Source organism: Pantherophis guttatus, chromosome 2 (assembly GCF_059756535.1).
Source record: "Pantherophis guttatus breed Tessera chromosome 2, ASM5975653v1, whole genome shotgun sequence".
NCBI lineage: Eukaryota > Metazoa > Chordata > Lepidosauria > Squamata > Colubridae > Pantherophis > Pantherophis guttatus.
The window spans coordinates 261,940,437-261,963,859 of NC_142064.1; the positions used below are offsets into that span (position 1 = coordinate 261,940,437).

Genomic DNA, 23,423 nt, shown 5'->3' on the forward strand with positions numbered 1-23,423 from the left:
CCCACCAAAGGTGGTTCCTATTTTTCTACTTGCATTTTTTTACATGCTTTCAAACTACTAGGTTGGCAGAAGCTGGGACAAGTAACAGGAGCTCACCCCATTACACAGCACTAGGGATTCAAACCGGTGAACTGCCGACCTTTCGATTGACAAGCTCAGCGTCTTAGCCACTGAGCCACCATGTCCCTATTTAAGCCTGAGTGGCGTAGGAGGCTAATGCCTCCTACTAAGGCAGCATTTAACAACCAGCTGCCTGCAATTACTGTGAGTTCAATTCTCACCAGGCTCAAGGTCGACTCAGCCTTCCATTCTTTCTAAGGTGGGTAAAATTAAGACCCGGTTTGTGGGGGCAATAAGCTGACTTTGTATAAAATATACAAAAGTATGAAGGCTATTGCTTAATGCATTGTAAGCCGCCCTGAGTCTCCGGAGAAGGGCGGCATAGAAAAATAAATAAATAAATAAAAAATAAGCATTTAAGGATACATTTCATCAAAACAATGACCTCTGGTGGTTAGAAGTTATATCTCTAAAACCCAAAACAGCTGATGGATCCACACCCAGGATGCAAATTCAGCTCTGACCAGTTCTTGAGGGGGAAAAAATGCACATATTGTCCCCATCTGTCGCCAGCCTCCCAAATGTTTATTTATTTATTTAGACTTAGAGTCAGTGACTCCGGACGGCTTGAAAAAGTTGACATCTACCCATTCTTTCTTGCTATGTATGTAATATAATAGTGTTGGGATTTTTTTACTCATGCCACCTTAGGGTTTACTTGATTTAGTGAATTTGATTGCAGATAGACACTTCTGATCAAATTAGTTACTTTTCCCAGCAACACAAATGCCCTTCCCTGTTTGCTCTCTGCACTTCACAAAAAAATAATAATAATAATAATCACTGAAATGCTGTCTTTAAACTTGTATTTTACAAGTTTACTATTGTAAAAGTGAAATAATTTGCTTGCTTTTTTTAAAAAAAAAGTCAAGTTAGGTTGGCTGAGGAATTCTGGGAGTTGAAGTCCACACACCTTCAGGTTGCCATGTTGAAAAACTCTGGTCTAGACTAAGTGGTGGGAAAATTGGAAAAATTGTAAGATTATTTTGTTTGCTTGTTTTTCTTGTTTGTCTGAATTGCTTCTGGAGAGGCCGAGAAACTGGGAAGCCCAATTGGGAGTCAAGGAATTCAGAACAACAGACTATTCCCCCGACCAAACAAACAACCAAATTTCTTAAGCCACCTACATTTCTAGTTGTGTTACACACCACTGTCAAGCTGCTGAAGCGTGTGCGGAACCCTGGGTTTGGAATTCAGAAATGTGAAGGACAACCAGAATCAATATGCATCCATTCTCACAACCACCCTGCCCAAGACGGATGACGAACACGGCAGAAAAACACAGCACATACCAGCACTTCGTACGGAGCATTGGGCACAAAGTAACGCTTGGTTTTCGACAGGTCCACTGAATAAGGTGATGATATAAATTTCACTGAGGTGAGTTCCTGTTCCTCCAGTTCTCCACCTAGGAGAATGAAGAAAAGGTCAACAGGCCACCCTTAAACTTAACCAAGTTTTACAGAGATGCAGAATAGAATAGAATGGAATGGAATGGAATGGAGTGGAGTGGAGTGGAGTAGAGTAGAGTAGAGTAGAGTAGAGTAGAGTAGAGTAGAGTAGAGTAGAGTAGAGTAGAGTGGAGTAGAGTAGAGTGGAGTGGAGTGGAGTGGAGTGGAGTGGAGTGGAGTGGAGTGGAGTGGAGTGGAGTGGAGTGGAGTGGAGTGGAGTAGAATAGAATAGAATAGAATAGAATAGAATAGAATAGAATAGAATAGAATAGAATAGAATAGAATAGAATAGAATAGAATAGAATTTTTTATTGTCCAAGTGTGATTGGACACACAAGGAATTTTGTCTTTGGTGCATATGCTCTCAGTGTACATAAGGAGAATAAAATACATTCATCAAGAATAAAAAGATACAACATGTAGTGATATTAAAGGTTACTAATAAGCTATCAAATTGTACTAGGAAACAAATAAAAGCAATATAAATTGAAAGATACAAGCAACATGGTTATAGTAATACGTGGGATTTTTGTGTTCCCCCGAAAATAAGACCCTGTCTTATATTTTTTTGAACCCTGAAATAAGCACTTGGCCTTATTGCCATGTGCTCAAAAGCCCAATTGGGGTTATTATCAGGGGATGTCTTATTTTGGGAGAAACAGGGTAGTAAGAAGAATAGTAATACAGTCTTAGTGAATTATTTGACTGATTATTTGAAGTCCCAGGCTAGATGAAAAGAAAGTTAACAAATCAGTAGCATGTACAGGGAAACCTTGACTTTTTTAGCGACCATTCAAAAATTGCAAAGGCACTGGAAATAATGACTTATGACTGTTTTTCACACTTATGACTGTTGCAGCATTCCCCATGGTCACGTGGTCAAAATTTGGATGTTTGGCAACTAGTTCTTATTTATGATGGTTGCAATGTCCTGGGATCGTGTGATCCCCTTTCGTGATCTCCTGACAAGCAAATTCACTGGGGAAACCTTTATTCATTTCACCACCGTGTTACTAACTTAATAACCGCAGTGATTCACTTCACAGCTAGGGCAACAAATGGGGCAAAACCAGTAATGGGTTCTGTGGGTATGGCTTGGTGGGCATGGCATGGCTTGGTGGGCGTGGCAAGGAAAGGATACTGTAAAATCTCCATTCCCTCCCCAATCCAGGGGAAGGTTACTGCAAAATTCCCATTTCCTCCTGATCAGCTGGGACTCGGGAGGCAGAGAATAGATGGGGGCAGGGCCAGTCAGAATTTTTACTACCGGTTCTCTGAACTACTCAAAATTTCCGCTACCGGTTCTCCTGAACTGGTCAGAATCTGCTGAAAGCCACCTCATTTAACAATCATCTCACTTAGCAACAGGAATTTTGGGCTCAATTGTGACTGTAAGTCAAAGATTACCTCTATTGGCTTTGTTTCTCTCATCAGTGTTCAGGCTGGCTCATTTCACACAATGGGGGCTTAAATAAAGTTTTTTTTTTTATTTGATTTATATGCCGCCCTTCTCCGGAGACTCAGGGCGGCTTACAATGCATTAAGCAATAGCCTTCATACTTTTGTATATTTATACAAAGTCAGCTTATTGCCCCCACAAACTGGGTCCTCAATTTACCTACCTTAGAAAGGATGGAAGGCTGAGTCAACCTTGAGCCTTGGAGAGATTCGAACCAGCAGTAATTGCAGACAGCTGTGTTAATAACAGGGTGCGTAGACCACTGTACAGCTTAGACCACTGTATTTAAATAAAGTTTGTTAAACAAGCCCAAATTGATTGAGTTTATATATCAGGCTCAGATACAAACTCTGGTTTATAAATCACCATGGCTGGGCTCATTCCATACTCTCAACTCTCAACCAAATAATCACATTTAGCAGAGGGTTTGAATCCCTGCTGCTAGGGATCAAATGAGATGGGGCAGTCAGTGGGTCAGTCCCATTGTATGAAAGAGGTGACACAGCTTTACTTAAACAGGAGGGCTTTCAAATCAAGCTTTTAATCGTGCAGCGGCTTTGCCCCATTGACAGGTTTTATAAAGAGCCCAGAGACTGCATTGTCTCCTGTCTATAGGATTTCCTATACCTGTGATGGCGAACCTATGGCATACATGCTGGAAATGGCACACAGAGCCATCTCTCTGGGCACACCAGCCATCGCCTGTTTCCCTTCTGGGTTCCAGCCAGGTGGTCTTTGTGCGTGCAGGAGCACCAGAAACTGGAAGAGCAGCTCCCTGGCGTGCATGTGCGTGCTGGGAAGCTGAGCTTCCTGTTTCTGATGCTCCCGCGCGTGCGCGCCGGGGAGCTAACTCTTCCGGTTTACGGCGCGTGCTTGTGTGTACTACCCTTTCGGCACTCGGTACCAAAAAGGTTTGCCAACACTGTCCTATACCTTCTCCCACCCTTTTTCTTATCCCTGGAAAATGATTAAGAAAGGAAAAGCTGATACAGGTAGTCCTCAACTTATGACCACCGTTGAGCTGAAAATTTATTTTGTTAAGTGAGTTTTGCCCCATTTTATTTTTATTTTATTTTTTTTATTTTTTTGATTTATATGCCGCCCTTCTCCAGAGACTCAGGGCGTCTTACAATGCATTAAGCAATAGCCTTCATACTATTGTACATTTTATACAAAGTCAGTTTATTGCCCCCACAAACCGAGTCCTCATTTTACCTACCTTAGAAAGGATGGAAGGCTGAGTCAACCTTGAGCCTTGGAGAGATTCGAACCAGCAGTAATTGCAGACAGCTGTGTTAATAACAGGGTGCGTAGACCACTGTACAGCTTAGACCACTGTATTTAAATAAAGTTTGTTAAACAAGCCCAAATTGATTGAGTTTATATATCAGGCTCAGATACAAACTCTGGTTTATAAATCACCATGGCTGGGCTCATTCCATACTCTCAACTCTCAACCAAATAATCACATTTAGCAGAGGGTTTGAATCCCTGCTGCTAGGGATCAAATGAGATGGGGCAGTCAGTAGGTCAGTCCCATTGTATGAAAAAGGTGACACAGCTTTACTTAAACAGGAGGGCTTTCAAATCAAGCTTTTAATCGTGCAGCGGCTTTGCCCCATTGACAGGTTTTATAAAGAGCCCAGAGACTGCATTGTCTCCTGTCTATAGGATTTCCTATACCTGTGATGGCGAACCTATGGCATACATGCTGGAAATGGCACACAGAGCCATCTCTCTGGGCACACCAGCCATCGCCTGTTTCCCTTCTGGGTTCCAGCCAGGTGGTCTTTGTGCGTGCAGGAGCACCAGAAACTGGAAGAGCAGCTCCCTGGCGTGCATGTGCGTGCTGGGAAGCTGAGCTTCCTGTTTCTGATGCTCCCGCGCGTGCGCGCCGGGGAGCTAACTCTTCCGGTTTACGGCGCGTGCTTGTGTGTACTACCCTTTCGGCACTCGGTACCAAAAAGGTTTGCCAACACTGTCCTATACCTTCTCCCACCCTTTTTCTTATCCCTGGAAAATGATTAAGAAAGGAAAAGCTGATACAGGTAGTCCTCAACTTATGACCACCGTTGAGCTGAAAATTTATTTTGTTAAGTGAGTTTTGCCCCATTTTATTTTTATTTTATTTTTTTTATTTTTTTGATTTATATGCCGCCCTTCTCCAGAGACTCAGGGCGTCTTACAATGCATTAAGCAATAGCCTTCATACTATTGTACATTTTATACAAAGTCAGTTTATTGCCCCCACAAACCGAGTCCTCATTTTACCTACCTTAGAAAGGATGGAAGGCTGAGTCAACCTTGAGCCTGGTGAGAATTGAACTCGCAGTAATTGCAGGCAGCTGGAAGCTAAATACTACCTTTAACAGTAGCATTAGTCTGCTGCGCCACTCAGGCTCCTTTTACGACCTCTCTTGCCACATTTATTAAGTGAAAGGCTGCTGTCGTTAAATTATTAAAAACTGGCTTCCCCACTGACTTTGCTTTTCAAAAGGTCGCAAAAGGGGATCATGTCATCCCGTCATATATGTGAGTCAATAGCCAGGCGTCTGAATCTTGATCATGTGACTGTGGGGATGTTGCAACGATCATAAGTGTGAAAAATAGTGTGAAAAATAGATCCTGGTGTGGAAGAGGTAGGTTGTAACATTGAAGGGAGGGTGCATTCTAGGTACTTACAGGCCAAATACTTCAGATTCTGACTGAGGAGTTCATAGCTAAGTAAAATAATCTGGTTGATCTTGTTTGGGTCTGAATAGTTCTGAGATGGAAGTTGTCAGCCCTAGTCAGTAGATCAAACCAGGAATTCAACTCTAGAACGAGGCTAAAAGTACAGGTAGTCCTCGACCTACGACCACAATGGAGCCCAAAATGTCTGTTGCTAAGTGAGACATCCATGAAGTGAATTTTGCCCCATTTTACGATCAGTCTTGCCACAGTTATTAAGTGAATCACTGCAGTGGTTAAGTTAGTAACACAGTTGTTAAATGAATCTGGCTTCCCCATCGACTTTGCTTGTCGCAAAAGGGGAACGTGTGACACACACACACACCCCGGGACACGGCAAATGTCATAAAGACATGCTAATTGATAAACATCTGAATTTTGATCACATGACCATGTGGGATGCTGCAACTGTCATGCAAAAACCGGTCATAATAAGTCACTTTTCTGAGTGCTGTTGGAACATTGAATAGTCACTAAACGAACTGTTATAAGTCGAGGGCTACCTGTGCTCTCCTTGAGCTGGTCTATAAGAACAGAATTTTGCAAGTCTAATTGTCCTCCCCATTCTTATACCTCAGTGAATAAGGGAAGTCTCTTGTCTGAGCCATTTCCCAATGTTATCTGGGCATTCAGGACTTAAAATGTTTTAACCTTTCTTGTATTGGCAACAGAGCCTGCGTATTTCCCTCAGAGTCATCTTTCTTATCTCTACAGAGGTTCTCTAAGACTAGATTGGGAGTCAAAACACACGTTAGATGCAAGCTGTGGCCAGGGGTGGGCTTCAAAAATTTTAGCAATGGGTTCTCTGCCTGGTTGCTGGGTGGGTGTGGCCATGGTGGGCGTGGCCTCATTGGCCTCCTGCACCACAGTGGGGAGGTGGTTTTGCCCACCTCGGACTCTGGAGGCTTTCCTTGAGCCTCTAGGAGGGCGAAAACGGCCTCCCCAGGCTCTGGAGCAGTGGTGGGTTCCTCCCGGTTCAGTCCGGTTCGGCCAAGCCGGTAGCGGTGACGATATGATGTCACTGAACCGGTTCTCCCCCCCCGCCCTCCCACCCCCCCCACCCACGTTATTCTTACCTTTTATTTGGTCCCACCCCCAATCTATTGCTGCCTCCTGAGTCCCAGCTGATGACTAGAGGGAAAAAAACTGTTTAAACTCTTGCCGCGGGGCTTCAAAGGGCCGTCCTACAGCTGATCAGTGTTAAAAGCAAACAAATGAGTCGGGTCGTAAGTGCGAGGACTGGTCATAAGTGCAAAGACCTTCCAGAAATGATTCTGACCAGCTAGCCACACCTACCTAGTCAAATGACCTCCAAGCCACACGCACAAAATAAGCCACACCTACAGAACCGGTAGTAAAAAAATTTAGAACCCACCCCTGCTCCGGAGGCCCTCTGGAAGCCGGAAACGGCCCATTTCCGGCCTTCCCAAACTTCCGGTAGGCCCATTTTTCACCCTCCCGAGCCTCTGCGTGTGCCCTGCACTTACCTGCATCCAAAACAGGGGCCGCGTGGGGACTCCTGGGAGGGGAAGGGTGGGTGGGACGGGGCCAGCCAGGAGTCCAATTTGGGGGTTCTCCAAACTGCACAGAAACTTAGCTAGAGGTTCTCCCGAACTCTTGTGAATCCCCAGCAGCCCACCCCTGGCTCTGGCCAATTCAGCACTGCAGCCAAGAAAATTCCAGGGATGTGTCCATGAAATCACAATTCAAAGGAGTTGTTCCTTTTTCTTTTTTTTTAAAGCTTACGGGCTACCACTAATATTTATTATTCTTGTTTAAGACCAGCCAGGCCTTGAGATCTAACACTGAGCTCTAAACCCAGTCCTCCATCCACAGTAAGGCTATGTGTCCTAAGTAATAAGGTTTTAACAATTGACAAATGAGTCTCTGGCCTGTTTGTAGATCACTTTTTGTCAGTAGCTTATGAAGCTATCATGTTTCATTTTTGGGACGCTGCTCTCCTTTCATTAAACAAGGAAGTGAAGATGGAATAATTTCCTTTCTATTCCCTCTCTGACAGCGCAAGTAAATCAAGTAAACCCTGACAATACACTTCTACAAAGCCCCAAAGAATGAATTCATGTAATACCACCTGACAGCATTCCTTCTCACAGGTGTTGGCTGAAAGGTAATATAATTTTCGCACAAGAGAAGGAAGCTTCTCCCTTGCCACCATCAAAGCCTTGAAAAGCATGAACGATTCCAGCTTCCACCTTTATTTCTCCTTTATTGGTTCTCTTCCACTATCTGAGGTGCTCAAGATGTCCGATGCAAACCTAATATATTTGGAAGGGAGCAGGGGTGGGTTCTAAATTTTTTTACTACTGGCTCTGTGGGTGTGGCTTATTTTGCGGGCGTGGCTTGGTGGAGGGGTAACGTGACTGGGTGGGCGTGGCCAACTTTTTTTTTTATATATATCTTTTAAAAGCATTTTTTCTACAACCTTAAGAGGTTACAGAAAACAATGCTTTGAAAAGCCTCTGCTGATCAGGCAACTCAGCTGGGATCGTCAGAGGCTTTTCACAGCATTTTTTTTTACCACCTCTTCGGCCAAAGAGGTTGCAGAAAAAAATGCTTTGAAAAGCCTCTGCCGATCCCAGCGGAGCCATGGGATCATCAGAGGCTTTTTTTTTTTTAACTTTTAAAAGCATTTTTTCAGCCGAAGAGGTTGTAGAAAAAATGCTTTTAAAAGTAAAAAAAAAAAAGCCTCTAATGAGGTGGGGTAAGCGAGCGGCGACCAGGCCGGGGACCGGTTCAGGGGCGTGGCCAGCCAATGTTATTACCGGTTCTCTGAACTACTACAAATTTTTACTACCGGTTCTTGTGAACCGGTGTGAACCAGGAGCAACCCACCACTGGAAGGGAGTGACCCGAACTGGGGTGTTCTGACTTAGGCTCCCTTAACAAGCAGGAGGCAGGAATTACTGGCCAAACCTCTTTTATTTACACGAAATGACAGCAAGGTTTGTCCAAACAGTTTTTCAAAGGAATATTTCTCAACACACCTTATCTTGTTTGGCAAGCTGCCGCGTAATTTGTTTCCAACCACAGTACAAGGCAAAACTTGGAACAGAGTCTCTCAGAGACACGAAATGAACGAATTGTTCCCTGCAAAAACCCATTCCCTGTTCCCTCCTCTTTTATTTCCTATGGGAGGAGTCAATCACCTCCAAGGTGTGGCCTTACTCCTGAGTTGACCCTGCTTTCTGAGTTGTTCTTGTCTTCTGGCAGTTCTGCGCATGCGCGCACTGGGAATGGGCTCTAGCTATTCCTCTGCCTTGCTGCTGTCTACCTTCCTCTCTGCCTCCAATGCAGAGCCCTCATCCAGGCATTCCCCAGCCCCCAGGACTGGCCCAAGTTCCTTCCCAACCTCCTCACTGTCTGACTTTGCTGCCAGCTCCACTGACCACCAGCAGGCCACAACATGGAGAAAGAATGAGTACCTTGCTACTCATTGCTAATGAGTAGCAATAAATTCCAAAAACAAATGAGTACCAAACATTTTTTTCTATAAGGGATCATATTAGTGAATCACAAGGCAGCTGACACCAACAGGTTTTAGCTTGTGCGTAGACTACCAAACAGACAATGAGTCCCAGGACAAAATTTTCTCGTCAAAATGAGTTGAGTACCAAATTCGATGAGTTTCAAAGCCGTTGAGTACCAAGGTGCCACTGTATTTTCAAACTTACTTGCTGTTTCTATGATGGAGGCTGCGATGTAAAGGGATGTTCCAACAAGGTCCTGCAGGGGGCGCCCCACTTTCTCAATGAGAACGCTGCGCTGTAAGATCAGTGAGCCCTCGCCATCCTCGATCTGAAACGGGGCAAATTAGGAAGGTGTTAAGGTCTAAAAATCATATTTGGTGTATGCACATTACCACAGATACTATTTGGTCATAACTGAGATCCAGGAACATGTGGTTCGGGAAGGGGAAGACCGAAAAGAAAGCGTCCAAATTTTGTGGGTCTGTTTGGTGTAATTCCTGGCGAGTTATGGTAGTGACAAAGGCCAAATATTCATTTATTTGTTTACTTCAGGGATACCTGTAGAGAGAATACAGGTAGTCCTTGACTTATGACCATAATTGAGTCTTGAATTATAGCCATTAGTCCTTGCAGACTTTGAGCATTGACTGAACCCAATTTTATGACCTTTTTTGCAGTGGTTGTTAAGCAAACACTGCAGTTATTCAGCGAACGGTGTAGTCATTAAATGAATGCAGTTTACCTAATGGGTATTTTTTGCCTGAAACCCGAGGTCAATGGTGAAAAACATCCAAAATGGCAGTCATAGGATTGCGGGATGCTTCAAATGGCCACAAAAGTGAGCTGGCTGCTCTTTTTGGTTGCCCAAAATGTGATCATGTGACCACAGGGGGAAGGGGTGAGTATGCAGCCATTGAAACTTCAAAATTGGGTTATGAGTAGTTAGGGGGATCTGTTGTAATTTTGGCTAAGCAGCCGGTTCTAAGTCAAAGACTTCTGTAAGAAAGATTCGCCTTTAAACCAGGGGTGAAATCCAGCAGGTTCTGACAGGTTCTGGAGAACCGGTAGCAGAAATTTTGAGCAGTTCGGAGAACTGGTAGCGGAAATTTTGAGTAGTTTGGAGAACCGGCAAATACCACCTGTGGCTGGCCCCAGAGTGGGGAGGGAATGGGGATTTTGCAGTATCCTTCCCCTGCCATGCCCACCAAGCCACACCCACAGAACCAGTAGTAAAAAAATTTGGATTTCACCACTGCCTTAAAACATTTTTGTTTTGTTTTGTTTTATTGTAGTTTTGGTTTTATATATGGTTTTCGTTCTTGGCTATAAAGCCACCCAGAGGGTTTTTTTAAAAATATATATATTTTAAGTAAATAAATAAACAGGGCTTCAAAATGACTGGAGGAAAACAGCAAATCAGTTGCTGAAAACTGCAAATAGAGAATGGTTACCCATGTTTCCCCGAAAATAAGACCCTGTCTTATATTTTTTTGAACCTTGAAATAAGTGCTTGGCCTTATTGCCATGTGCTGAAAAGCCCGATTGGGCTTATTATCAGGGGATTTCTTATTTTGGGGGAAACAGGGTAGCGATTTGTTAGCATTCTCTGTTCTACCTCCAATCAGGTCTTTCTCATCCTACCTAATTCCAAAATTCAAACCAACTTCCAGGGGCCAGAAGGCATGCTCCGCTTTCATTCTGCTGGTTCTGGATTCTTCTGCTATTTAAGCTTTTCTTGCTAGTTTTTTTCCCCTACTTCCAGTGATGGGATTCAGCCGGTTCGCACTACTTTGGGAGAACCGGTTGTTAACTTTCTGAGCAGTTTGGTGAACTGGTTGTTGGAAGAAATCATTAGGGCAGAGAACCAGTTGTTAAATTATTTGAATCCCACCACTGCCTATTTCTACACTGTCAATTTCAAGTTCCTTCACTCAACCTGGACTTTTGAGTAAAGGGATTGTTTTGAATGAAGTCAAAGCAATACAGGTAGTCCTTGGCTAACAGCTATTCAATTGGTGATGGTTCGAAGTTACAATGGCACCAGTGGTGGGTTTCAAAATTTTTTACTACCGGTTCTGTGGGTATGGCTTGGTGGGCGTGGCATGGCTTGGTGGGCGTGGCTTGGTGGGCGTGGCACTGGAAGGATACTGTAAAATCTCCATTCCCTCCCCACTCCAGGGGAAGATTACTGCAAAATCCCCATTTCTTCCCGATCATCTGGGACTTGGGAGGCAGAGAATAGATGGGGGCGGGGCAGTCAGAAGTGGTATTTACCGGTTCTCCGAACTACTCAAAATTTCCGCTATCGGTTCTCCAGAACTGGTCAGAACCTGCTGAAACCCATCTCTGAACGGCACTATAAAAAGGGACTTATGACCATGTTTCACACTTGGGACCTTTACAGCATCCTCGTGATCACATGATCAACATACAGACGCTAGGTAGTTGGCCTGACAGTTGCACCAAAAAGAGTGACGTATCCCTGTTTTCCATACTGACTACCATTGCAGCATCCCCATGATTGCGTAATCAAAATTCAGACACTTGGAAACTGACTCATGGTTATGACGCTTGCAGTATCCGGAGGTCAGGTGATTATCTTTTATGACCTTCTGACAAACAAAGTCAATGGGGAAGCCAGATTCATTTAACAACCGGGTTACTAACTCAACAAGAGCAGCAATTCACTTAACCTCTGTGCAGGGGTGAAATGCTCCCGGTTTGGACCGGATCGCCCAATCCGGTAGCGATGGCGACAGGTGGTTCGGAGAACCGGTAGCAAAAATCCCCGTTCCCCCCATACCCAGCTGAGCCGTGCGATCATCGGAGACTTTTTTTTTTTACTTTTAAAAGCATTTTTTCTACAACCTCTTCGGCCGAAAAAATGCTTTTAAAAGTTAAAAAAAAAAAAGAGCCTCTGATGATCATGCGGCTCATCTGGAATCGTCAGAGGCTTTTAAAAGCATTTTTTTCTGCAACCTCTTAAGGTTGTCGAAAAAATGCTTTTAAAAGTACAAAAAAAAAAGTTGGCCACGCCCACCCAGTCACATTACCTCCCCCACCAAGCCACGCCCACAGAACCAGTAGTAACCAATTTTACATTTCACACTGCCTCTATGGCAAGAAAGGTCGTAAAATGGGGCAAAATTGACTTGTCAACTTTCCTACTTAGCAATGGAAATTTTGGGTTCCATTCTGGTTGTATACTGTAAGGGATAATATTAAAGGAAAGATAAAGATGAGCAACTTCAAATACATTATTCTCACTGTTGAATAGCTATTGAGTCATGTGCTAAGCGTGCACTATTTAAATAAAATTAATTAATAAATAATTTTTAAACAACTATTACATTCGTCCCATCCCGGTCCACAAAAATGCATTCCTGCACGGAAGGATATATCAAATGTCGGAGTTGTAAAATGAAATCTGATCAGCTCCTATCTTGTTTGGCTTCAGGAAATCATTAAAAACGGAATTGTTTAAGAAGGCCTTTGATTTATAGATGTTGCCATCTACTTTTATTGCTGTTCGGTTGATGGTTTTATGATTTTAGTTGTGGTTGAATTTTTGGGAAGTTTAGGGGGGAAGCTGCTGTCTGAAAAAGTTTATTGATTGTAACTGTATCATGGGCATTTTTTGTTTCTGATTTTGTAACCTGGAGTCCCTGTTTGTAAATGTGGATGGTTATATAAATTTGTTGAATAACTAAATAGTAAAAAAATAAACCTGCCGACAGTCTTTCTAGTAAAGTAAAGTAAAGTAAAGTAAAGTAAAGTAAAGTAAAGTAAAGTAAAGTAAAGTAAAGTAAAAAGTAAAGTAAAAAGTAAAGTAAAATAAAGTAAAGTAAAGTAAAGAGTAAAGTAAAAAGTAAAGAGTAAAGTAAAGTAAAAGTAAAAAGTAAAGTAAAGTAAAAGTAAAAAGTAAAGTAAAAAGTAAAGTAAAAAGTAAAGTAAAGTAAAAGTAAAAAGTAAAGTAAAGTAAAAATAAAAAGTAAAGTAAAAAGTAAAGTAAAGTAAAAAGTAAAGTAAAGAGTAAAGTAAAAAGTAAAGTAAAAAGTAAAAAGTAAAGTAAAGTAAAAAGTAAAGTAAAGAGTAAAGTAAAAGTAAAAAGTAAAGTAAAAAGTAAAGTAAAAAGTAAAGTAAAAAGTAAAGTAAAGAGTAAAGTAAAAGTAAAAAGTAAAGTAAAAAGTAAAGTAAAAAGTAAAAAGTAAAGTAAAGTAAAAAGTAAAGTAAAAAGTAAAGTAAAAATAAAAAGTAAAGTAAAGAGTAAAGTAAAGTAAAAGTAAAAAGTAAAAAGTAAAGTAAAGTAAAAATAAAAAGTAAAGTAAAGAGTAAAATAAAGTAAAGAGTAAAATAAAGTAAAGAGTAAAGTAAAGTAAAAGTAAAAAGTAAAGTAAAGTAAAGTAAAAATAAAAAGTAAAGTAAAAAGTAAAGTAAAGTAAAAGTAAAAAGTAAAGTAAAGTAAAAATAAAAAGTAAAGTAAAAAGTAAAGTAAAGTAAAAAGTAAAGTAAAAGTAAAAAGTAAAAAGTAAAGTAAAGTAAAAATAAAAAGTAAAGTAAAGAGTAAAATAAAGTAAAGAGTAAAATAAAGTAAAGAGTAAAGTAAAGTAAAAATAAAAAGTAAAGTAAAGAGTAAAGTAAAGTAAAAGTAAAAAGTAAAGTAAAGTAAAGTAAAAATAAAAAGTAAAGTAAAAAGTAAAGTAAAAAGTAAAGTAAAGTAAAAGTAAAAAGTAAAGTAAAGTAAAAATAAAAAGTAAAGTAAAAAGTAAAGTAAAGTAAAAAGTAAAGTAAAGTAAAAGTAAAGAGTAAAGTAAAAAGTAAAGTAAAAAGTAAAAAGTAAAGTAAAGAGTAAAGTAAAGTAAAAAGTAAAGTAAAGTAAAAGTAAAGAGTAAAGTAAAAAGTAAAAAGTAAAGTAAAGAGTAAAGTAAAGTAAAAAGTAAAAAGTAAAAAGTAAAGTAAAGTAAAGTAAAGTAAAGTAAAGTAAAGTAAAGTAAAGTAAAGTAAAGTAAAGTAAAGTAAAGTAAAGTAAAGTAAAAAAGTCATCTCTGTTCCCTTACCGGGATTTGATATTTCAGTCCAGAGATATAAACCTTTTCCTTGTTCTCACCAATCACACCAAATCGCACATAGGCTGTGCCGGTGACCCCTTTCCCATAGAAAAACCTGTTGGAGAAGCCAAGAAAAAAAATATGATTAACTTTGGAATAAAAGCTGTGGATGACCAGGAAAAAAAAGGGTGTGTCGTCCGCCCACCCCACCCCACTCCACCCCACCCGCTGCATCCTCATGATGTTGCCTTCATCTAATCCACACCCTGAAGTGCTCTTTCTGATTGATGATGTGATATCAAGTTGATGTTATCTCTTAGCAACTCCACCATTAGATTTTTCTCCATGAGGCTCTGTCCCTAACCTGGTCCTTCAGGTTTTGCAGCTGTGTCCCCATCACCACTATAACTGACTCTGTCCACTTTTGGTTGTTCTCCTCTTCTCTTTCCTTCCACCTTTTCCAGCATTAGAAACTTCCTGCTGGATAGTTAGAATTATGCCATCTGGCTACTGGTAATTTTCTTTAATCAAACAATGTTATAACACGCTCCTTTTTTGCATTATCATCTTTAAGATACCCAAGAACAAGACACTAGAAATATTAACCTTCCTTTTTCCTTCCCTTCCCTTCCCTTCCATCAATCCACACACCTTCCTCCTTTCCTTTCCTTTCCTTTCCTTTCCTTTCCTTTCCTTTCCTTTTCTTTCTCCTTTTCTTCCATCAATCCACACCTTCCTCCTTTCCTTTCCTTTCCTTTCCTTTCGTTTCCTTTCCTTCCTTTCCTTTCCTTTCCTTTCCCCTTTTCTTCCATTAATCCACACACCTTCCTCCTTTTCTTTCTTTTCCTTTCCTTTCCTTTCCTTTCCTTTCCTTCCATCAATCCACACACCTTCCTCCTTTCCTTTTCTTTTTTCCTCCTTTCCTTCTTTCCTTTCCTTTCCTTTCCTTTCCCCTTTTCTTCCATCAGTCCACACCTTCCTCCTTTCCTTTCCTTTCTTTTCTTTTTCCTTTCCTTTCCTTTCCCTTCCTTCCATCAATCCCCACACCTTCCTCCTTTCCTTTCCTTTCCTTTCCTTCCATCAATCCACACACCTTCCGTCTTTCCTTTTCTTTTTTCCTTCTTTCCTTCTTTCCTTTCCTTTCCTTTCCTTTCCTTTCCTTTCCTTTCCTTTCCTTTCCTTTCCTTTCCCCTTTTCTTCCATTAATCCACACATCTTCCTCGTCCCCTCTCCCCTCCTCTCCTTCCATTAATTCACCCACCTTCATCCCTCCCTCCCTGCCTTCCCTTCCCTTCTCTTCCCCTCCCCTCCCCTCTCACACTCCACCATAACACCCACGTTGTCATCTAAAATTTTGAGAACCTTCCCTGACCTATTTTGCATCTATTTTTCCTAGGCTTATGATGAGAATGGCAGTTCAGCTCTCCTCTCCCAAAGGAAAACTGCCTTCATTTCATGCTTGCAGTTGTCCGTTGCCTTACTTTGCAGCTATCTCTGAAAACTTTACAGTCTGAACATATCACGGTTAGAGAATCCATTGAATAAGAAGGAGTTGCTTACTTAGCCTGAATGTTAATTTGCAAGTTAGATGTTTGCTGTCCAGTGACCAGGATGTATTTCTGCTCTGGGACAATCTTCACCTCGAAATGAGGCAGGACTGATGAGAGAAAGGAAGAGATAGAAAATTGAGTTTCATCCATACTGTATCTTTGATCTGCATGAAAACAATACTTTGCTCCTGTTCCAAGCAGAAAACAATACTCTAATCAAGGAATCATTCAGGAGAAAACCACACATCCCCAATAACACTGGCAGAGCAAGCTACTGTATATAAGCAGGGAGCAAACCTCACACTTTTTAGCACTGATGAGGTTATCTAGTAAGGTAATGAAATGTCTGGAAGCAAACAGTCACTTTCAGAGACCACCGAGCACTCCACAGTTCAATCTTGGGCTACAAATATTCTCTTCTTTAATAAAAAAGCTTAATGAAAAGAATATCTCCAATATCCAATATCTCAGGGGCTGCCGCAAAGAAGAGGGAGTCAAACTATTCTTCAAAGCAACAGAAGGCGAGACAAGAAACAATGGATGGAAACTAATCAAGGAGGGAAGCAACCTGGAACTAAGGAGAAATTTCCTGACAGCAGAATTAATCAGTGGAACAACTTGCCTGTCAGGTTTCGATGTCGTCTCAAATAAAATAAATTGCATTTCCAAACAAATAGTCTTTGAAGAAATCTTTCATTTTATTAAGCACGACAACCTGTCCCCGATCATGGCGTAGCTAACACTGACTTCCTGACCCCAAACCTTCCCTTTCCGTTCCCCAATTCTCGGCGTCTCATTGGCCCTCTTCCAAATCACTCTCCCCATATCTAGTACTTCAGCTCCCAGGAATGTCCCCCCTCCCATCTCATCTCCTAGGGGACATTATCTTCAGGGAAAATAAGTAGGTGAGAAGTCAAGCGTCCTCTTGCCAGCTGCCCCCTCTTCTCCTTCTTATGTCAGCACTAGAGTAAATGCAGGTTGAAGTGCTGACATCGCATCCAGAAGTTGTGAATGCTCCAACACTGGAAGTTTTTAAGACGAGATTCAACAACTGTTTGTCTGAAATGTTATAGGCCAGGGTTTTCTTCCTAAGCAGAGAGTTGGACTAGAAGACCTCCAAGGCAGTGGTGGGTTGCCCCCGGTTTGCACCGGTTCTATAGAACCAGTAGTAAAACTGGCGGGAGGCTACATCATCAAAATGTTTCTGCGCATGCGCAGAAGAGGACATGCATGGCCCCATTGCGAACAAATAGTAAAGGTAAGTAGAACCCACCCCTGCTCCAAGGTCCCTTCCAGGTGGCATTATACCTGGGGCAGGATAGAGCTTGCCAGTGGGGGCAATAGATAGATATAATTTCTTCTGGCTTCCTGTGTATATTTGAGAACAGAACCAGAGTGCAGCTATCTCAGAACCTACCATATTTTTTCACCTCAAACTCAGTGGTTGTGTTGTAACCCTGTGCACGGACAAAGTTGGCTGTGATAGTCCAAATGCCCGGCCTGAATAGAAGAGAAACGAGAACAAAAGGAAACCTTAGTTGTGTATAGAAATGTAAGCACCTTTTTTGAGGTCAGTCATAACTTCGAATAGTTGCCAAGTCACCAGTCGTAAGTTGGGGACCATTTGTATCCAAAGTCCTTTAGATCAGCGGTCCTCAACTTTTGTGGCTTGGCGGCCTGGCTGGGAGGGGAGAGGGGAACCGAGCCGTGTGAGTGGCGGACTGGCACACATACGGATGTGCGCGCAGCTCGACTTGCACAAGTGGCGGGCCAGAGTAGGTGTGTGCAGTATGCACGGATTTGCACACCAGCCCACTGCTCATGCTGCCCGGTTCCAAATAGGCCATGGTCCAATAGTGGCCCGTGGCCCGGGGTTGGGAACCGCTGCCTTAGATAACACAAACAGTGGAAACTTCCCCAAGCCAGGTAGTCTTGCGACAGTGAATCTGAATCTGTTTCTCCCTATCCAGGTTCTAAAAGTCTCCTGGCATAATAACTAGAATGGGACAACTAGAATGCCGAATTAAATAGTATTCTTGTTGTTGTTAGTTGCCAAGTTGTGTCCGACCCATCGCGACCCCATGGACAACATTCCTCCAGGCCTTCCCGTCCTCTACCATCCCCTGGAGTCCATTTAAGCTCACGCCGACTGCTTCAGTGATTCCATCCAGCCACCTCGTTATCTGCCGTCCCTTTCTTCTTTTGCCCTCAATCTTTCCCAGCATTAGCAATGCTGGGAATTAAGCAGTAGACTTGATTAAATGCATTTGAAATAATTGCACGGTTTAGGACTGCCAGACCAGAGTAAAAAAATCTCAATTTCACCCTTCAACATCACTGCATTTGTGTTTCGGGAAAAGCTGAAAGTTGCAATCCTTATCTCGGCTTGTCGTTCGTTCAGAACTGCGATAGTAAATAATCACCAGTAACGCACAGAGAATCAGGGTTTAAACTGAAACGTACTCAGCCACATCAGGAATGGTCAGATGGTCAGTTATGACAGATTTGAGTGCTGTGCGTTCGATCTTCTTGACCTGAAATCCCCGTGGATTCTGAGGGAGTGAAACAGGAACACAGTGAGTGAATTTCATAAAGCAAAAGGTGTTTGAAGTAGCAAGTTTCCCATGTATAATGCTCCAATTAGTATATTCTTTTAAAAAAAAAAAAAGTTTTATCAGGTTCTGCTTCACGGCGTTTTAATTGAATTCTCTTGCTCATTACCTTCACAGTGATAACAACGGGATTATTGGTGGGCCGTAACTTGTGATCCAGAGGGAAGACTCGGAAGTTCACTGGAATAAATGAAGGAAAGTGGAGTGTAAGAGAAAGAAGGGAGCGAAGTGCTAAGGCAAATCCAGAACCTACCTTACAGGGGTGGTTGTAGTGGGGGAAACAGGAGGTTGGGATCATTATGTAACTGTATGTACATCACCTTGAGTTGACCTAGAGCAGGGGGTCTGCAACCTTAAACCCTCAAAGAGCCATTTGGGCTCATTTCCCACAAAAAAAACCCACCGGGAGCCACAAAACCTGGCTGGGCGAGGTCAACTCATCGTCACTCACTCCCAACCAGTCACATGACCCCCCCTAGCCATGCCTAGCCAGTCGGTCCTTAGGGCAGAGAACCGGTTGTTAAAAAACACCGGGAACCACAAAATCCTTTTCTCTCTCTCTCTCTTCCTCTCTCTGTATCTCTCTATGTCTCTCTCTCCCCTCCCTCTGTATCTCTTTCTCTCTGTGTATCTATGTCTCTCTCTCCCCTCCCTCTGTATCTCTTTCTCTCTGTGTATCTATGTCTCTCTCTCCCCCTCTTCTGTATCTCTCTATGTCTCTCTCTCCCCCCTCTGTATCTCTTTCTCTCTGTGTATCTGTCTCTCTCTCCCCCTCTCTCCCGCTCTCTCTGTATCTCTCTATGTCTCTCTCCCCCCTCTGTATCTCTTTCTCTCTGTGTATCTATGTCTCTCTCTCCCCCTCTCTCCCCCTCTCTCTGTATCTCTCTCTCTCTCTCCCCCCCCTCTGTATCTTTCTCTCTGTGTATCTATGTCTCTCTCTCCCCCTCTCTCCCCCTCTCTCTGTATCTCTCTATGTCTCTCCCCCCCTCTGTATCTCTTTCTCTCTGTGTATCTATGTCTCTCTCTCCCCCTCTCTCCCCCTCTCTCTGTATCTCTCTATGTCTCTCTCCCCCCCTCTGTATCTCTTTCTCTCTGTGTATCTATGTCTCTCTCTCCCCCTCTCTCCCCCCTCTCTGTATCTATGTCTCTCTCTCCCCCCCTCTGTATCTCTTTCTCTCTGTGTATCTATGTCTCTCTCTCCCCCTCTCTCCCCTTCTCTCCCGCTCTCTCTGTATCTCTCTATGTCTCTCTCTCCCCCCCTGTATCTCTTTCTCTCTGTGTATCTATGTCTCTCTCTCCCCCTCTCTCTGTATCTCTCTATGTCTCTCTCTCCCCCCCTGTATCTCTTTCTCTCTGTGTATCTATGTTTCTCTCTCCCCCTCTCTCCCGCTCTCTCTGTATCTCTCTGATTTCCAAGGCTAGGCAAGGAGTGACTGGGAGGGGAGGGCGAGGGGTGGGGCCAGCCAGTGATGGGACAGGGAGCTACAGCAGAGGGCCCAAAGAGCCGCATGCAGCTCCGGAGCCGCAGGTTGCTGACACCCAACCTAGAGATTTACTAATGGCAACTAGTGGTGAAGGCACCAGGTTAGAAGCCTGGAGACTGCGAGTTCTATTTCTGCCATAGACGTGAAAGATGACTGGATGACTTTAGCCCAGTCACAATCTCTCACCCCAACCCACCTCACAGGGTTGTTGTTGCGAAGAAAATAGGAGGAGGAGGAGGAGGAGTATTGTGTGTGTTTGCCACCTTGACTGGCAAAAATTAATAAAGGCAGGATATAAATAAATAAATAAAATGTTGAGTAATAAAGGTAGTATTCAACTTATGAGCACAATTGAGCCCAACATTTCTGTTGCAAAGCAAGGCAGTTGTTAAGTAAATTCTGACCCATTTTATGACCTTTCTTGCCACAGTGGTTAATCGCTGCAGCTGTTAAATTAGTAACCTGGTTGTTAAGTGAATCTGCCTTCTCTATTGACTTTCCTTCTTAGAAGGTCACAAAGGGGAATTATGTGACCTAGAGACACTGCAACCGTCATAAATATGAGTCAGTTGCCAAGCATCAGAATTTTGATCGTGTGACCATGGAGATGCTGTCATGGTCATAAGTGTGAAAAACAGTCATAAGTGACCTTTTTTCAGTGCGGTTTTAACTTCGAATGGTCACTAAATGAACAGTTGTAAGTCGAGGACTACCTATAATTGCACAACCTCAGTAACTGGAAAGTGAATATATATTTCTGTCTGTATAAGCTGCATCATTGTTCAATAAAGGTGGGGTTTTTTTTTAAACAGGATAAACGAAAAAGAACAGAGCAAGGTAAATTGCAAGACGCGTGTGAGGTGGACTCACCCTTTTGCTGGGGGGTGTAAATGGGCTTGTCAGTCTGTAGCAACAGGTAACCCTCTCGGGCACTCCAACGCAGGTTGAGGGTTTGAATGTTCCTGGGGGTGTTGAGCTGAGAACTGTAGGCCACCAGTTGGATGTAGTGGCTTCGCCGCTGGGAGCTCAAACCGCAACGGTCAAAAAACTGCTGTGTCACCTGCATGAATGAAAACAGTTAGACCTGAGAGCAAACGATACCTTCTGGAGAATAGAATAGAATAACAGAGTTGGAAGGGACCTCGGAGGTCTTCTAGTCCAACCCTCTGCTCAGGCAGGAAACCCTATACCAGTGATGGTCAACCTTTTTGGCACTGAGTGCCAAAAAGGGAGAGCTTTGTCTGTGTGTGCTTTGCGCGCGCTGGTCTGGGCCACAGCCTGGAAGAGGATCTGCCCAGGGCGCATGAGCACGCTTGAAAATGAACTTCCGGTTTCCGGCTCGCACATGTGCGCCAGCCAGCTAGTCTTCCAGGTTTCTGGCACACATGTGTGCGTGACGATCAGCTGACTGGCACACATGCTCGCGCAGGAAAATGGAAGACCAGCTCTTCCAGTTTTTGGCACTGCCACATGCAAAAAGGCTAGCTGATCGTTGTGCGCGCATGAGCACCGGAAACCCGGAAGAGGAACGGGCAACGTAGCGCGTGCCATGCAACAAGGCTCCGCATGTCATTTTGGGCACACGTGCCATAGGTTCGCCATCATGGCCCTTTACCATTTCAGACAAATGCTTGTCCAATCTCTTCTTAAAAACTTCCAGTGTTGGAGAATTCACAACTTCTGGAGGCAAGTTGTTCCACTGGTTAATTGTTCTAATTGTCAGGAAATTTCTCCATAGTTCTAGGTTGCTTCTCTCCTTGATTAGTTTCCACCCTTTGCTTCTTGTCCTGCCCTCAGGTGCTTTGGAGAATAGTTTGCCTCCCTCTTCTTTGTGGCAACCCCTGAGATATTGGAACACTGCTATCATGTCTCCCCTAGTCCTTCTCTTCATTAAACTAGACATACCCAATTCCAGCAACTGTTCTTCATATGTTTTAGCCTCCAGTCCCCTAATCATCTTTGTTGCTCTTCTCTGCACTCTTTCCAGAGTCTCCACATCTTTTTTGCATCGTGGCAACCAAAACTGGATGCAGTATTCCAAGTGTGGTTTTACCAAGGCATTATAAAGTGGTATTAACACTTCATATGATCTTGATTCTATCCCTCTGTTTATGCAGCCTAGAAATGCTTTGGCTTTTTTGGCAGAGAGGGAAGAAGACAGATAACGTAGAACAGGGGTTCCCAAACCCTGGGCCGCAGCTCACTACCGGGCTGTTCGAAACCAAACCGTGGAAGAGATAGGTAAGCCGCATGAGTGAAGTTCCACTTGCGCGAGCGCTAAAATGGCTGCTGCTCACGTGAACGCAAGCACCCTCCCCTCACGTGCGAAGCTCCGTTTACACACATGCTAGGCCAGGCCATCGCTGACGTAGAATTATACATTGTCAGAGAAATTCTGATATCAAAATAGGGAAAGGGGGACTTTTCCTCACTATATATAGTATCTATATCACTATCTATACCAACGGTCTCCAACTTTGGCAAATTTAAGACTTGTGAACTTCAACTCCCAGAATTCCTCAGCCAGCTTTGTGGAATTTGAGGAATTCTGGAAGTTGAAGTACACAAGTCTTAAAGTTGCCAAGGTTGGAGACCCCTGGTTTATCTATACCTTTTACATGTGTACAAAAGGAGTTGGAAGTCAATATTTTTCATTTCTCCCCTCTATCCTACACTTCCCTCTTTTCCCCCTTTCCTCCTTTATTTTTCCATCATTTTTATTTTTCCATCATTTTTATTTTTCCTTCTACTTCTGTATTTTATATTTTGATGAAACTAATAAAGTATAAAATGCAAAGAGTCAATTGCAGAGTTCCCCATATTGTAACCCAGTGCTTCTCAACCTTGGCGAGTTTAAGCTGTATGGACTTCAACTCCTAGAATTCTCCAGTCAGGTTACTAGGGAATCCTGGGAGTTGAAGTCCATACAGCTTAAACTCGCCAAGGTTGAGAATCACTGCCATAGCTCATTGTCTCCACATATTAATATGAACACTTCACATGATAGAACTTGATTCTATCCCTCTGTTAATGCAGCTTAGAACTGTGTTGGCTTTTTTTTGGCAGTTGAATCACATTGCTGGCTCATATTTAAGTGATTGTCCATTAGCACTCTAAGATCCCTCTCACACCTACTATTGTTGAACAAGGTACCACATATACTGTACCTGTGCATTTTGTTTTTCTTGCCTAAATATGGAACCTTACTTTTTAAATTCCTGCTTAGCAGCAAAATTTGTTTTGTTTAGCCTAAAGAGCCTCACAGGTGTTTTGCCAGATTTCAGTGGGAAAAATCCCTTTGTGGATTTTAGCATCCTGGGAAGAGAGATAAATCCCAGTGTAATAATCCTCATCTACTGAATACAGATAAAGGTAGACAATAAAAGCATTCAGAAAAACAGGTGATATCTCTGTAAATGACTGTTAGCGTTTGTGTGAAAAGCAGAACTTTCCCCTTGATCACCGAACAGGGATCATTATG

General features: G+C 42.7%; 1 protein-coding gene across 1 annotated transcript in view; it reads right to left on the minus strand.

The window, feature by feature from the left end:
• Window positions 1-23,423, minus strand: part of LOC117667875 (complement C4-like) — a 104,193-nt gene that overhangs the window by 68,894 nt on the left and 11,876 nt on the right. Inside the window, exons 3-10 of the mRNA XM_060693346.2 lie at window positions 20,813-21,002; window positions 18,568-18,638; window positions 18,310-18,398; window positions 17,264-17,346; window positions 15,857-15,953; window positions 14,306-14,411; window positions 9,453-9,576; window positions 1,413-1,528 (exon numbers count right to left, since the gene is read on the minus strand). Of these exons, the coding sequence (XP_060549329.2) occupies window positions 1,413-1,528; window positions 9,453-9,576; window positions 14,306-14,411; window positions 15,857-15,953; window positions 17,264-17,346; window positions 18,310-18,398; window positions 18,568-18,638; window positions 20,813-21,002 (876 nt within the window). The remainder of the gene's footprint in view (window positions 1-1,412; window positions 1,529-9,452; window positions 9,577-14,305; window positions 14,412-15,856; window positions 15,954-17,263; window positions 17,347-18,309; window positions 18,399-18,567; window positions 18,639-20,812; window positions 21,003-23,423) is intronic.